This window comes from Vulpes vulpes, chromosome 3 (assembly GCF_048418805.1).
Source record: "Vulpes vulpes isolate BD-2025 chromosome 3, VulVul3, whole genome shotgun sequence".
In the NCBI taxonomy this organism is placed as follows: Eukaryota; Metazoa; Chordata; class Mammalia; order Carnivora; family Canidae; genus Vulpes; species Vulpes vulpes.
In genome coordinates this window covers 144,184,064-144,196,136 of record NC_132782.1, presented here as the reverse complement: position 1 = coordinate 144,196,136, position 12,073 = coordinate 144,184,064, and the positions used below count along the sequence as shown (strand labels likewise).

Below are 12,073 nucleotides of genomic sequence, written 5' to 3'. Positions count from 1 at the left end.
TGAAGTTGATATTTGTGCACAGTGTTGGAGGAAGAAAAGAGTCTTTGCTTTGCAGCTTTTGTGAATTTTAGGGCAAGAAATTCATCATAGCTGTGACATTCTGTTGTTGTTAAATAAAGCCTCTCTCTCATAATCCCATTTGAAGCTATATACATTTTTATACCATGAAACACACACACACAAACACACACACTATTTAATACAAACGAGAACTAGGAAGATAACCCCAAAATGACCTACTACTTCTCCTTCCTTCCCTGGAGAGCTTTTATTTCATGATCCCTACAAGGATTTTTATTTAAAGAGTTTATTTAAGAGAAAGAGAGAGAGAATGAACAGGGGAGGGGCAGAGGCTGAAGCAGACTCCCCGCTGAGTGGGGAGCCCCATGTGGGGCTCAATCCCAGGACCCCAAGACCACGACCCAAACCGAAGTCAGATGCTTAACCAACTGAGCCATCCAGGCGCCCCCCACCAAAAGGATTTTTGAACATCAACACTATCTACCTAAAGAGGGGCTGTAAGAATATCTGACTATGTGATCTCCCATGTGACACCAGACAGAGGATGCTGATAAGGAAACCCCGGCTGGTGTCAGGGCACTGAGGGAGGAGTGGAGGCTCAAGCACATCCCCATCCAGGGCACACAGAACCTCAGTTACATCATGCCTCACGCACGGGGTCGCAGCAAGGATCCGGCGAGATGGTATCTGCAGAAACCCTTCCAGAGCTGGAAGGCCCTCTTTCAGTGCCAGCTTCCTGGTATGACCTGATCTGCTTGTGACAATGCCCCCCAGAACTGGTCCTGCACCCAGGAGCACGCAGTGTGCTGCGATCAAAGCAGACTGAAGGATGTAATTTGTTAGGACAGGTGACCCCACTTGGGAGGCTGTGTTGCTCTATTGAGGGTGACAGACATCCGTATCCCGAGGCGGTGATAATAGGAGCTCTGACCCTAAAGGAAAACACATACACACACCAACTAGCTGCTCTTCCAACCAATAATCCCAGGACCTTAGGCTTGCAAAAGCAGCTCCTTACCTACACATCCATGCAGGGAAATTAAATTGAATGCAAATCGCTTTGGGGCTTGAGTGGAGAATGAGAGATCTAGACCAAAATGAATCCATAGTCCAAAACCCAGTTTCCCATAAAGCCACAGATCCTATCTTGAGAGGTCCTAGCTGTGTGCTCCAACAGGTGCTTGACTTCTCCCCTTCAGTTAGCAAGGTGCTAACTGAGAGAGAAGAGGTGGCGACCTGAACTTTTCTTTCCTTCTTTTTTTTAGATTTTATTTCTTTATGAGAGGGGGTGGGGGGCAGAAACACAGGCAGAGGGAGAAGCAGACTCCATGCAGGGAGCCCGATGCGGGACTCGATCCCGGGACCCCAGGATCACGGCCTGAGACCAAGGCAGACACTCAGCCACGGAGCCCCCCAGGCGCCCCTGAACTTGTTTCCGCGAGTGAGTGGTTCTGCTGCAGCTTTCCCCATCTTCCCCAACAGTAATCGCATCATCGCAAGGCTGCGTCTTGGCTCCACAGGTGTGAGTCATAATTGACACTTACATAATAATCCGTGCCAAGATTAGCACTATTTCGGTCCGTTTGTTCAGATTTGGCATTCCGCGCTGTGCGCCCCAAAACTTAGTGTAATACTGGGAGAGTCACCTTTGTACCCACAAAGCCCAGCCTCCCCATTCAGACCCGCAGGTGACAGGAGGCGGCCTAGACGGAGCGCACACGGTGAGAGGCTTGTGTAACAGAAGGAAGCGCGTGGGCCCGGGCCGGAGCTTGGTAGTTAACGGGGTGTGTGTCTCCAGGTGTGCCTCCCCCAAGAGGCGGCTCCGGTGCCCGGGCAGAGAAGCACCTTACCAGGTATTTCTCAAATAAGCTTATAGAGCATTTTGCTTCTTATAGAACTGACATCCTGAAGCAATGCCTTTCAAGCAGAACACACCTAGGATTTTGAAAAGAAAGAGAAGACGTAGGGCCTCCAGGGTCTGTGTGGCATCTTTTTCACCAAAACCAGAAGTGTTTGCCTTTCATTAGTGGTTGGTGTTGTGTGCGTGTGTGCGTGTGTGCGTGTGCACGTTTAAGATGCCAGATGAAGTTTATTTGCAAAAGAGTCACATAGGAGGGGCGCCTGGGTGGCTAAGTGGCTGAGCGTCTGCCTTCAGCTCAGGTCATGATCCCAGGGTCCTGGGATCTAGTCCGGCATTGGGCTCCCTGTATGGAGCCTGCTTCTCCCTCTGCCTGTGACTCTCTCTGTTTCTCTCTTTCTGTCTCTCATGAATAAATAAATAAACTCTTAAAAAAAAAAAGAGTCACAGAGGAATCGTGAGGTTTATGGAACATCACTGGAAGATAACACCCCCCAGTCAAACCTCCCATTTACCTGGGCTGTCATGCCAGTGAATGCAATGTGCCTCATTCCTGGCTGCACTCGGCTCCAAAAATCTGTTCACTATCAGTGTTTTCATAGCAAGAATCTGGGGCTCATTTGAAGCATTTGGACAAACAGACTAGACGAAGGCTATAAATAAGAACTAGGGTAAGAAGAAGTCAGACTCAAGAAGCCAAATAGAGGTAAGATAGGCCCCTCTATAACATGGTGTGTTGTTCTATGAATTCAGATTACCCTTCATCAGTCTCCTAAATCATGACAGCCAAATATAAGAAGTATCTGATGGGGCAGCCCAGGTGGCTCAGGGGTTCAGCGCTGCTTTCAGCCTAGGGTGTGATCCTAGAGGCCCGGGATCGAGTCCCACATAGGCTCTCTCCATGGAGCCTGCATCTCCCTGTGTCTGTGCCTTTCTCTCTCTGTGTGTCTCTCATGAATAAATAAATAAATAAATTTTTTTTTTTTTTAGAAAAGGCCCAAACATTACACTTTATTGATGTTTAATGATTTACAGAGAATATTTAATAATCAGAACTCACCTTTGCAATATTGTACATTAAATTATAATACAACCCCTGCTACAAAAGCTATCTATGTTGACCCAAGATAAAAACTGTCTCTAGTTTAAATACATTAGAAATTAAAAAAAAAATATATTAGAAAGTGGTCTTTAAGTGCTGAAAATCTAGAAGAATTCTCCAACATCTGCTCTCTTATCTCGACATTTGCTTCGAGCTTTTGTTCGAGCTTTGAAGGCTGCAGAGTTATACAGGTGCCTTTCAAAACGAGAGATCTTCATTGTTTTAAGTGTTGCAGCATCAAGCATCACCGGGGGTCCAAGCTCAAATACATTACGAAGGAATTCATTGGACTGCAAATGATACTGCATCCCTGATCCAAGAACTTCCTTAAAGGTGTCATAGGTGTGTTTTTTGACCCAGCAATCAATATACATTCGTTCAGGACCAAATTTAACCCAACTCAGTTGGGCACAGCTGAGACGTGGTCAAATCAGAGTTGAAACCCGCGTTTGTGCTCCTTCCACGACACCAGCAACCTGCCCGAGGACCTCGAAGGAGCTTAGGGCAGATCGCCTCTTGGTGGGTCTTCATTCGTCCAATCCTGTAGTGAGCACCACCGTGTACCAGGCCCACTCAACACGTGGGGAATAGTAGGACAGGAGGCTGTACCTACTCGGTGGAGCCGGCTTTCAGGAAAGCTAAGGGAGGAAACACAGAGTTTGTAGATGAAAAGAAGACCGCGAACAGGATAATGAGTGCAGTTTCCAGACTCGGCCCAGAAAATTGTCAACAGGTTCTCTTATGTACTCTGCCAGCTGGCTGGAAGACGATGAGAAGGTTCTAGAGAAGGCAAGGCCTCAAGATAGAAGACTCCTGAGTAGAGGAGAACCTCTGCTCCATTGACCTGTATATCCACCCAGGACTGTTGAGGAAAAAAACAAACCTTTATTGTTTTTGAGAAAAAAAAAAAAAGCATCTGATGCAGTTTAGCCTGCAAGACAGGTGTAAGTCTGATAATTCAACAGTAATATTAAAAATCAAGGGAGAGAACTGCCTAACACTACCTGGATATGTTCCGTGGCTCTTTGACAAGCAACAAGCAGAATCTGATTCCAACAGTGCTTTTCCCACAAAGGCTACTGAGCCTCTATGTAGCTGCATCTTAGGCAAACATATAACTGCTTCACAAGATCCCTGTCCCAGGTGGGCTTCCCTAGAAGCAAAACCTGAAAGGGGGCCTCTCTGCAAGTGGGGTATTAGGGAGTGCTCTTAGGAGAGGGGGAGAGATGCAGGGTAGGGCACAGGGGTCCTTGTGAGCAAGGGTGGGATCCCAGCTGGATATTTGCTTCAGGCTAATCTCGAGGGGAATACTAGGGCACAACATGACAAAGAGTCATCCCACTTTGAGGGCAGAGCCAGACTTCCGTGAGCCCTTAGCAACAGCAGAGGGATGGGTGCACCAGCCAGGTAGTGGTGGCCGCTGAGCTGAATGGGAGTAAAGCTCTAGGAGCCATGCTGTGTGGTAGGAGATGCAGTTCTCATCCTAACTCTGACTTCACTAAAGACATGATGACATGGCCATGGGCCCCTCAAATGACCTCTGTAACCATCAATTTCCTCATCTGTAAAATGGGAGAGGGGGATGGCAGGGTTGGATAAGATGATCCCTATAACTCCCAGCTCCGAAATGCAGTTAGGCCAAAAACAGAAGTAAGGGTAGGCTCACTGAGGCATAATTGACATTTTTCCTATTCATGGAAGGAAGTTAATTAATGTAAATGTGTCCCTGAATGACCACTCCATTAAAAACTCTCCTCTCACCTGGAATAGCTCTGGATACACAGGCAAATCGAAGAAGACAAGCAGTAAGGTTGCCCTGAAGGCGTATGTTCTAAAAAGGGATGGCAAGGCTCTGTTTTCAAACAACTCCTCTCACAGCAGTTACCTCAAGGGAGCATTAATGCAGCCAGGCAACCTCATTTGACGGACTCCTACATCAAAGCAAATCAGAAGCAAGAGGCTGGGGTGAAGCGTGAGCCACAGGCTGTCCCCACAAAATGGCACAACCTCCACTGAGAGCAGTTGGGCAAAATCTATCAGTCATAAATACATTTCCTCTAAGACCACACGACACAGCCCCTTCTCCGGGAATTTATCCTGCAGGTGTATGTGTATGAAATGACCTTTCCCCGAGCTTAATTGCTCTGCTAATTTTTCCAAAATAATCCAAGATTGGAAACAACTCAGTGGTCTGTCAATAAAAGATGAGTCAAAAACAACTGTGGAACCTTCCCTGCGATAGAATACTGTACAACCGAGAACATTCTGCATTCTGTATGGGTCGTGGGAAGTCCTCCAGGGTACATCGATAAGTAAAAAAGCAAGAGGAAGAACAATATCATTACAGATCACTATGAGTATTATGAACACACGTGCTCATGTAATAGAAGTGCGCTTCTTTCTGTGCATGAAATGGAGATAACAAGATTAAATATTTATATTGAGATGTATCCAGAGGTATCTGAAAGTTGCTTTTTGTGTATCTGGGAAAAGATGTGAAGAAAACTTCTATGACTGGTTACCTATAAGGAATGAGGGAGTGGGAAAATGAGATGGATGGAGACCTAAGTAGAAAGTAGAACTCTCACCAGATGTCTTTTTATAAATTTTCATCCTAGATTTTCTCCCCCCAACTACCACTGGTTCTTCTGTAAGGAAAATGCAGCAGCTGCTTGATTAAAAAAATAAAAAGAATTTAAATGCAGGCATCAGCCAAAGCTGGTCATTCCGATTTCCCTTGTTTCATACTTTAGTTCTCGGGATTGGCCAGTGATTAACCATGGGACTCCCAATGCTGCAAATACTTCCTATCTGGCCCTCTACAGAAAGGGTGCCACATCCAGCTTTAAACCATGGAGTTGTTGGTAAAACCGCTGTGACTACACCCATCAGTGAGCTTTGGGTACCGAAGAGTGTTGTCTTCTTCAGATCCACCTTTCTGATCACAGAGAGGTCATGCACCAGGAAGTCGAGGTGCAATATGGTACCAAGCGGTACAGCAACAACAGCAGGATCTGAGCTTTGTCCCTCACCGCTACATGATCTTGGGCAACTTCTCAAACTCTCAGTTTCTTCATCTCTTTTTTTTTAAGATTTTATTTATTTATTCATGATAGAAATAGAGAGAGAGAGAGAGGCAGAGACACAGACAGAGGGAGAAGCAGGCTCCGTGCCAGGAGCCTGACACGGGACTGGATCCCGGGACTCCAGGATCACGCCCTGGGCCAAAGGCAGGCGCCAAACCACTGAGCCACCCAGGGATCCCCAATTTCTTCATCTCTTAAAAGTGGATAGTAATAGTGCTTCCTTCAGAGGGTTGTTCGGCAGGTTAGGTATGTCAGTGTACGTTGGTGAGAAATTTAGCACAATACCTGTTAGTCCTGTTATCTAATATTTTGATTTTTTATGTACAGGGTGATGACCAGTTAAATGTATTTGGAGAGGACACCATGGGAGGTGAGTTTCCTTTACTGATCAGACCAAAGTTGTGTTTTAGTACCTTCGAGCATGTCTTTTTTATTAAACACCAACTGAAGAGACATAAACTCCCGATAGCATGCACTTTTCCCTTAGCCAGGCTACATGGTTCAGACTGGAGCTCTTTGGGTCTTTCCCACCCTTGGTCCACACAAAGAACCAAAGGAACACTTTACTTAGAGATACCTATCCTGACTACCCAGAGAACATGACCCTTGATGTGCTCAGCAAAAATAGAATGTTCTGGTAAAATAAGTTTGGGGAACACTGAACACCCAATCCCCTTTGGAAGAGGCACACGTAACAGCATAGCAAGACTCCCACCAGTCCTACAGGACAGGCAGCTGGCTAACTTTAACATTCTTCAAATTTATCGGAATTCAAAAATCTGTTACCTTATAGTAGTTCCTAATCTGCCACGTGGCAACCTAAGAAACACCCAGATTATCCTGCTTTGTAACTGTTGTCATGTTAAAAGCCTTGCAACAACTAAAACATCCAGCCTTAACTAGCTACACGCAGAACTGAAAATAGATAAAATTATGTGAATTTGAGATGGCCCAAAAGAGATAAGGTTCATGATTGCCCAAGTAAAGTACCTTCTAACGTTTCCACTCGGTAATAAATGTTGCTGTAATTATGGTTCATGAAAATATGTTCGTATTGACTGTGAGCACATACACGTAAGTGATCTGGCTTTCCAAATAACCCTCTAATCCTACGCTGATCCATGAGCCTGAGGTGATAGATAAAGTGCCATCTGATGATAATGGCTCTAGCAGTATATGAAAATCTCAGTCGCCAAATGACATCATGGTGATTCATGGGGGAAAGGCACATAAACATGAGCCAAGTGCAAATAATCAACCCGGTCCCAACTGGGTAGGGATTGACTGATTGCCTAATAAAGTTTCCCTCTTTCCTGGTTATAAGATTAACATGTGTTCATTGTGGAAATTTTTTTGAGGTAGGAAATAAGAGCCATCTAAAACCTTACGATCTCTAAATAATCATGGTTAACATTCTAGGGTACTTTATTTCATGTGTTTGCTATATGCCTATTTTTACACAGTTGAGAGTACGTGTGTATATGTAAATATTATCTCCGTTCTTTATGTGTATCGTAACACAAGCACGTTGCCATATCATTACAAACTCTCTATAACCTTAGCTTATACCCTATAAATGTTTCATCGTAGGTACAACAGTACCTAATAATAACCACAGACACTTTCCTAGATTGCAAATACATTAAAAGTTGCTCAGCTCCATATAGAATTCTTGAGTCACTATATGATACACCTGAAACTGACATATGGGAAACAAACTAGTATATGGGAATTAAAATAAAATCATTGCTCAGCTTCAAAAAAGGAAGCTGGAAGTCTACAAAACATGAAATGGCCATCTGGTCCACAAGTAATAAGCACCAGTGTATATGCTTTTAATAGAAAGTTCCAGATAACATGGGATTTTTCCAGTCACTCTGGACTATTCCATAAAGAGACTGCAGCATCTCTTCGATTAGAAAGAACAAAAGATGTCATTCCTCATTCTGAAAACCAGATGTCTCCAAAAACCCCAAATTCAAATCTTTCCTCTGATCGTAGCTTCCCTGTCTTCTTCCCTTCTTGCTCCCAATCCAATCCTTCATGTCCCATTCTCTCTCTGGAATTGGGTCTTTCCCTCAGCTAAGAGTGGATTCCCGGCAAGAAGGTGGCATCGTGTGTATCAATGAGGCATCCCAATTCTACTGAAAAGCAAGTGTGATTACTGTCAGAGGAGTGAGCTAGCTTTCAAAAGTACTTACCATCTACCATAAAACATGAAGTGGAAGTCAGAGTCCTAGCAGTTCATTTTAAGTGTAAAAACTGCAATTTTGTCACCAAGATGGGAAATAAAAACCTCGTACTATCTCTCCCTGTAAACCGCGTTCCATCTGTCATTTTAGTCAACTCATACCCATAGGATGAGCAAAAGCAGCTGCTTCCAGAACCGGGAAAAGAGCCCAGAGCTCCAGCTAGCCTGGGAACTCAGGGCTGGCTCCATCCAGTCTGCCCCCCTCCGGCCCTGGGTCTCACCACTAAGGGGGTTGCTCCACAGCCCAGGGGCGGAAATGCTCAGGGGCCCAGGGACCTAACAAAAGCACCAAACACCTTCAAACTGTAGAATCTTTAAAACCTCATACATATTTTCTTGAAGTGAAAAGTCCTGGTATCCCACATCCTAATACATTATTGTCCATTCAGCGTATATTGCAGTTTGAGAAGCATGTCCCTTAGCATGGGGGTTAGCAAGAATAATACAGCATTCAAAATTATCTTCAGTTACTCCATCTGCAGTCAGATCCATCCAGGTGCGGGAAGCATCTAGTCTCAGATCTATTTTGTTGGTCCCCGTACGGTGCTCTAAAAACTTGACTTCAAGTGTTAGTTCTTGTTAGCCACAGTTCACAGCGCTGCACGCCCATCCACCTCCCCTGGTTGAAACTCTTTGCCAGGCCTTTGCCTAAGCACATCAGAAAAACTCTTCTGAAGTTCTTTGTGGACTCAGCCCACCACCCCCCTCCCTACCCCCACCTCTGTGGGTATTAAACTGAGCTTTTCAGAAATTAGCCAGTCCAAGGATGGACTTGAACCTGGGGACATCCTCTGAGCCTCCCAGAGCCTGCTGCTTCAGTTTTTCACCATTTGCTCGGGATGGCCTCTAGGTAACTGGCTTGTGCAGATTCCCTCTAGGAACTTGAGAGCATCCTGAACTAACCTACTTCTGTGCTGGTGGCCTGCCCCCAAACTCTGTGACCCTGCCCTGGCACAGCTGCATAGGTAGCCTAATGTCCTCGACTAAAGCCCTGTGGCCTTAAAGCCAGGGGGAGTTTTTGTTTCTGCTCTTCTCTGAAACATTCTTGGGTAGGACTGCTGTTTCTTCTGTCATCTCAGGCCCTCATTAAAAAAAAAACCATTTTTTTTTTAATTTTAGTTTGAGGATCCCCTGCTTCCAGGCTCAAGCAGTAACCATTGGCACTTTCTGAGGCCAGAGACCCTGGGCTCACAGAGTCATTCCCAATACAAGCTTGGAGCATGGTCATCTTCTCAAGTAAACTTCCTCTTACCCAAGGTCTCTTAGAATTTTGGTTTTTAGAGATCTTAAACATGCAGGGCACCTGGGTGGCTCAGTCGATTAAATGTTGGACTCTTGATTTCCGCCTAGGTCATGATCTCTGGATCTCTGGCTCCACACTGGGAGTGGAGCTTGCTTAAGATTCTCTCACTCCCTCTCTCTCTGCCCTTCCCCACTCTCTTAAAAGAAAAAAAAGATACCTTAAATGTGCAACAATAATTGCACCTTGGTCAAGAAACAAATGGGACTATTTCCTCCTGTGGTCCATTCATTTGCAGGAACCACAAAATCACAGGTATTTGAATCAAAAGAGACAATAAGGTCACTGGATCCAACACCTTTACAGATGGAGAAACTGAAGCCCAAGAAGAGAAACTCACTGGCCTAGGTCTAGTCAGTTGAGAACAGGACCAAAAGTATAGCTATTGTCTACCCATCCTTCATGGCCACCTACTACCCATGACAATCGGAAATCTTTCAGAGCTCCATAAACTCTGGAGGGTTTTACACTTTGCCAAAAATTCCTAATCATTCCCTCGCTTTGAAATAGTAGTTCCCCCTCTTACACTGCTGGTGATAATGGAAACTGGCGCAGCCACTCTGGAAAATAGTAAGGAGGTTCGTCAGAAACTTAAAAATAGAGCTACCCTATGACCAAGCAATTGCACTACTAGATATTCACCCAAAGGATACAGAAATACAAATTCAAAGGGGTACATGCACCCCAATGTTTATAGCAGCATTATCAACTATAGCCAAATTATGGAAAAAACTCAAATGTCCAGTGACTGGTGAATGGATTGAGGAAGATACACACACTCACACACACACACACAATGGAATATTCCTCGGCCATCAAAAAGAATGAAATCTTGCCATTTGCAATGACATGGACAGAGCTAGAGAGTATAATGCTAAATGAAATAAGTCAGAGAAAGACAAATACCATAGGACTTCACTCATATGTGGAATTTAAGAAACAAAACAAACATGGGGGGATAGAAAAAGAGAGACACACCCAGAAACAGACTCTTCACTAAAGAGAACAAACTGATGGCTACCAGAAGGGAGGTGGGGGGAGATGAGTGAAATGGGTGATGGGGATTAAGGAGGCCACTTGTTAGATGATGAGCACTGGGCATTGTATGTAAGTCATGAATCACTAAATTCTACACCTGAAACGAATATTACTGCATGTTAACTAACTGGAATTTAAATTAAGAACTTGGGAAAATAAAAAAATAAAGTAGCGGTTCCCAAAATCCAGTCCTCACTCTCACCATCTTTGTGACGTTTGCTTCATCTCTATACGTATACAACCTATACTAGGGATTATTAATATTTTTTTCTACATTGGTTCACTGTTATTATTTACATATACATTTATTTTAGAAGGAACTTTTATATCACTACCTTAAGTGGAAAATAGTATTATTTTCTGTAAATAGGAACTGTATTTAAAATATTGTCTTCCAGACTCCCCATTTGTGCTTTAACCCCTCTGTAGTAAGAGATCACCAAATGTTAAGGGAAAACAAAATGTAAAGTAATGCAAAACCAAGATACTTAAGAACATTTTTAAATAATTTTAAAAATTATCTTTCTTTGTAATCCATGCTGGTTAATGGCTTCATCAGTTTTACCACCTAAAATTGATCGTTTGCGTTAAAATGAAAATATGTTACCTGGGTCTGGAAATAAGGCTGGAATGGTCATTGGTGCCTATTAATTATGACCTATTATCACATTTACTCAACTTGAGCTTGTTCCCAAATAAAACTACAAGATTTTGGTTTTTATACAACATGAGTAATTATCAGGGTTTTAAAAGTTTTTCTTGCCAGTAACTTAAATTATTCTTACTTTAAAGGTTTCATGGAAGATTTGAGAAAGTGTAAAATTATTTTCATGATTGGTGAGTAACAGCCCTCAAGTTTTCTAATGCAACTGCTAATAATAAACAACTTGGTAGTGAAAAAAGACAGTTCATTTCTCCCTTTGCTTTGACGTCTATACGGGTTTGTATCCTTACAGCATAGACAGAGTAGGCCTCTAAGGAGTGTCAGACGCCTCAGGTTAGCTCTACCATAATAAAATACATTATAATCCCATAAGTATGACGACCTCGGACATCAGAATCTAGCACACATTTTCTGTTTGAGCAATGAGCCCCTGCTCCCTACACTAAATGCATCAGCAACCACATATGCAAATGTACTTCGGTAACCATACCCTGCATTCCTTTTAGCTAATGACAAAAACAATTTCCCTTATTTGATGCCTCATACTATGAAAGTCACTGGTAAAGTGTGGGATGAAGTTCACTTGGAGTTCACCAGCATTTTCTTAGCACCTACTGTGTTTCAGATCATCTCATTTAATCCTTCCACAGTCCTATAGGTTGGTGATCTATCCCTATTACATATCTATTACACAGATAAGGAAACTGAGACTCAGGAAGGTTGAGGAACTGGTCCAGGGTCACATAGCTAATG

General features: G+C 43.7%; 1 protein-coding gene across 2 annotated transcripts in view; it reads left to right on the top strand.

Annotated features, from left to right (window-relative positions):
• The window catches only part of AK5 (adenylate kinase 5), a 235,854-nt gene that overhangs the window by 168,921 nt on the left and 54,860 nt on the right, over positions 1-12,073 (top strand). For both annotated transcript variants that reach the window (XM_072754843.1, XM_072754844.1), the window contains exons 9-10: positions 6,395-6,437; positions 11,449-11,493. In XM_072754843.1, coding sequence (XP_072610944.1) covers positions 6,395-6,437; positions 11,449-11,493 — 88 coding nt within the window. The remainder of the gene's footprint in view (positions 1-6,394; positions 6,438-11,448; positions 11,494-12,073) is intronic.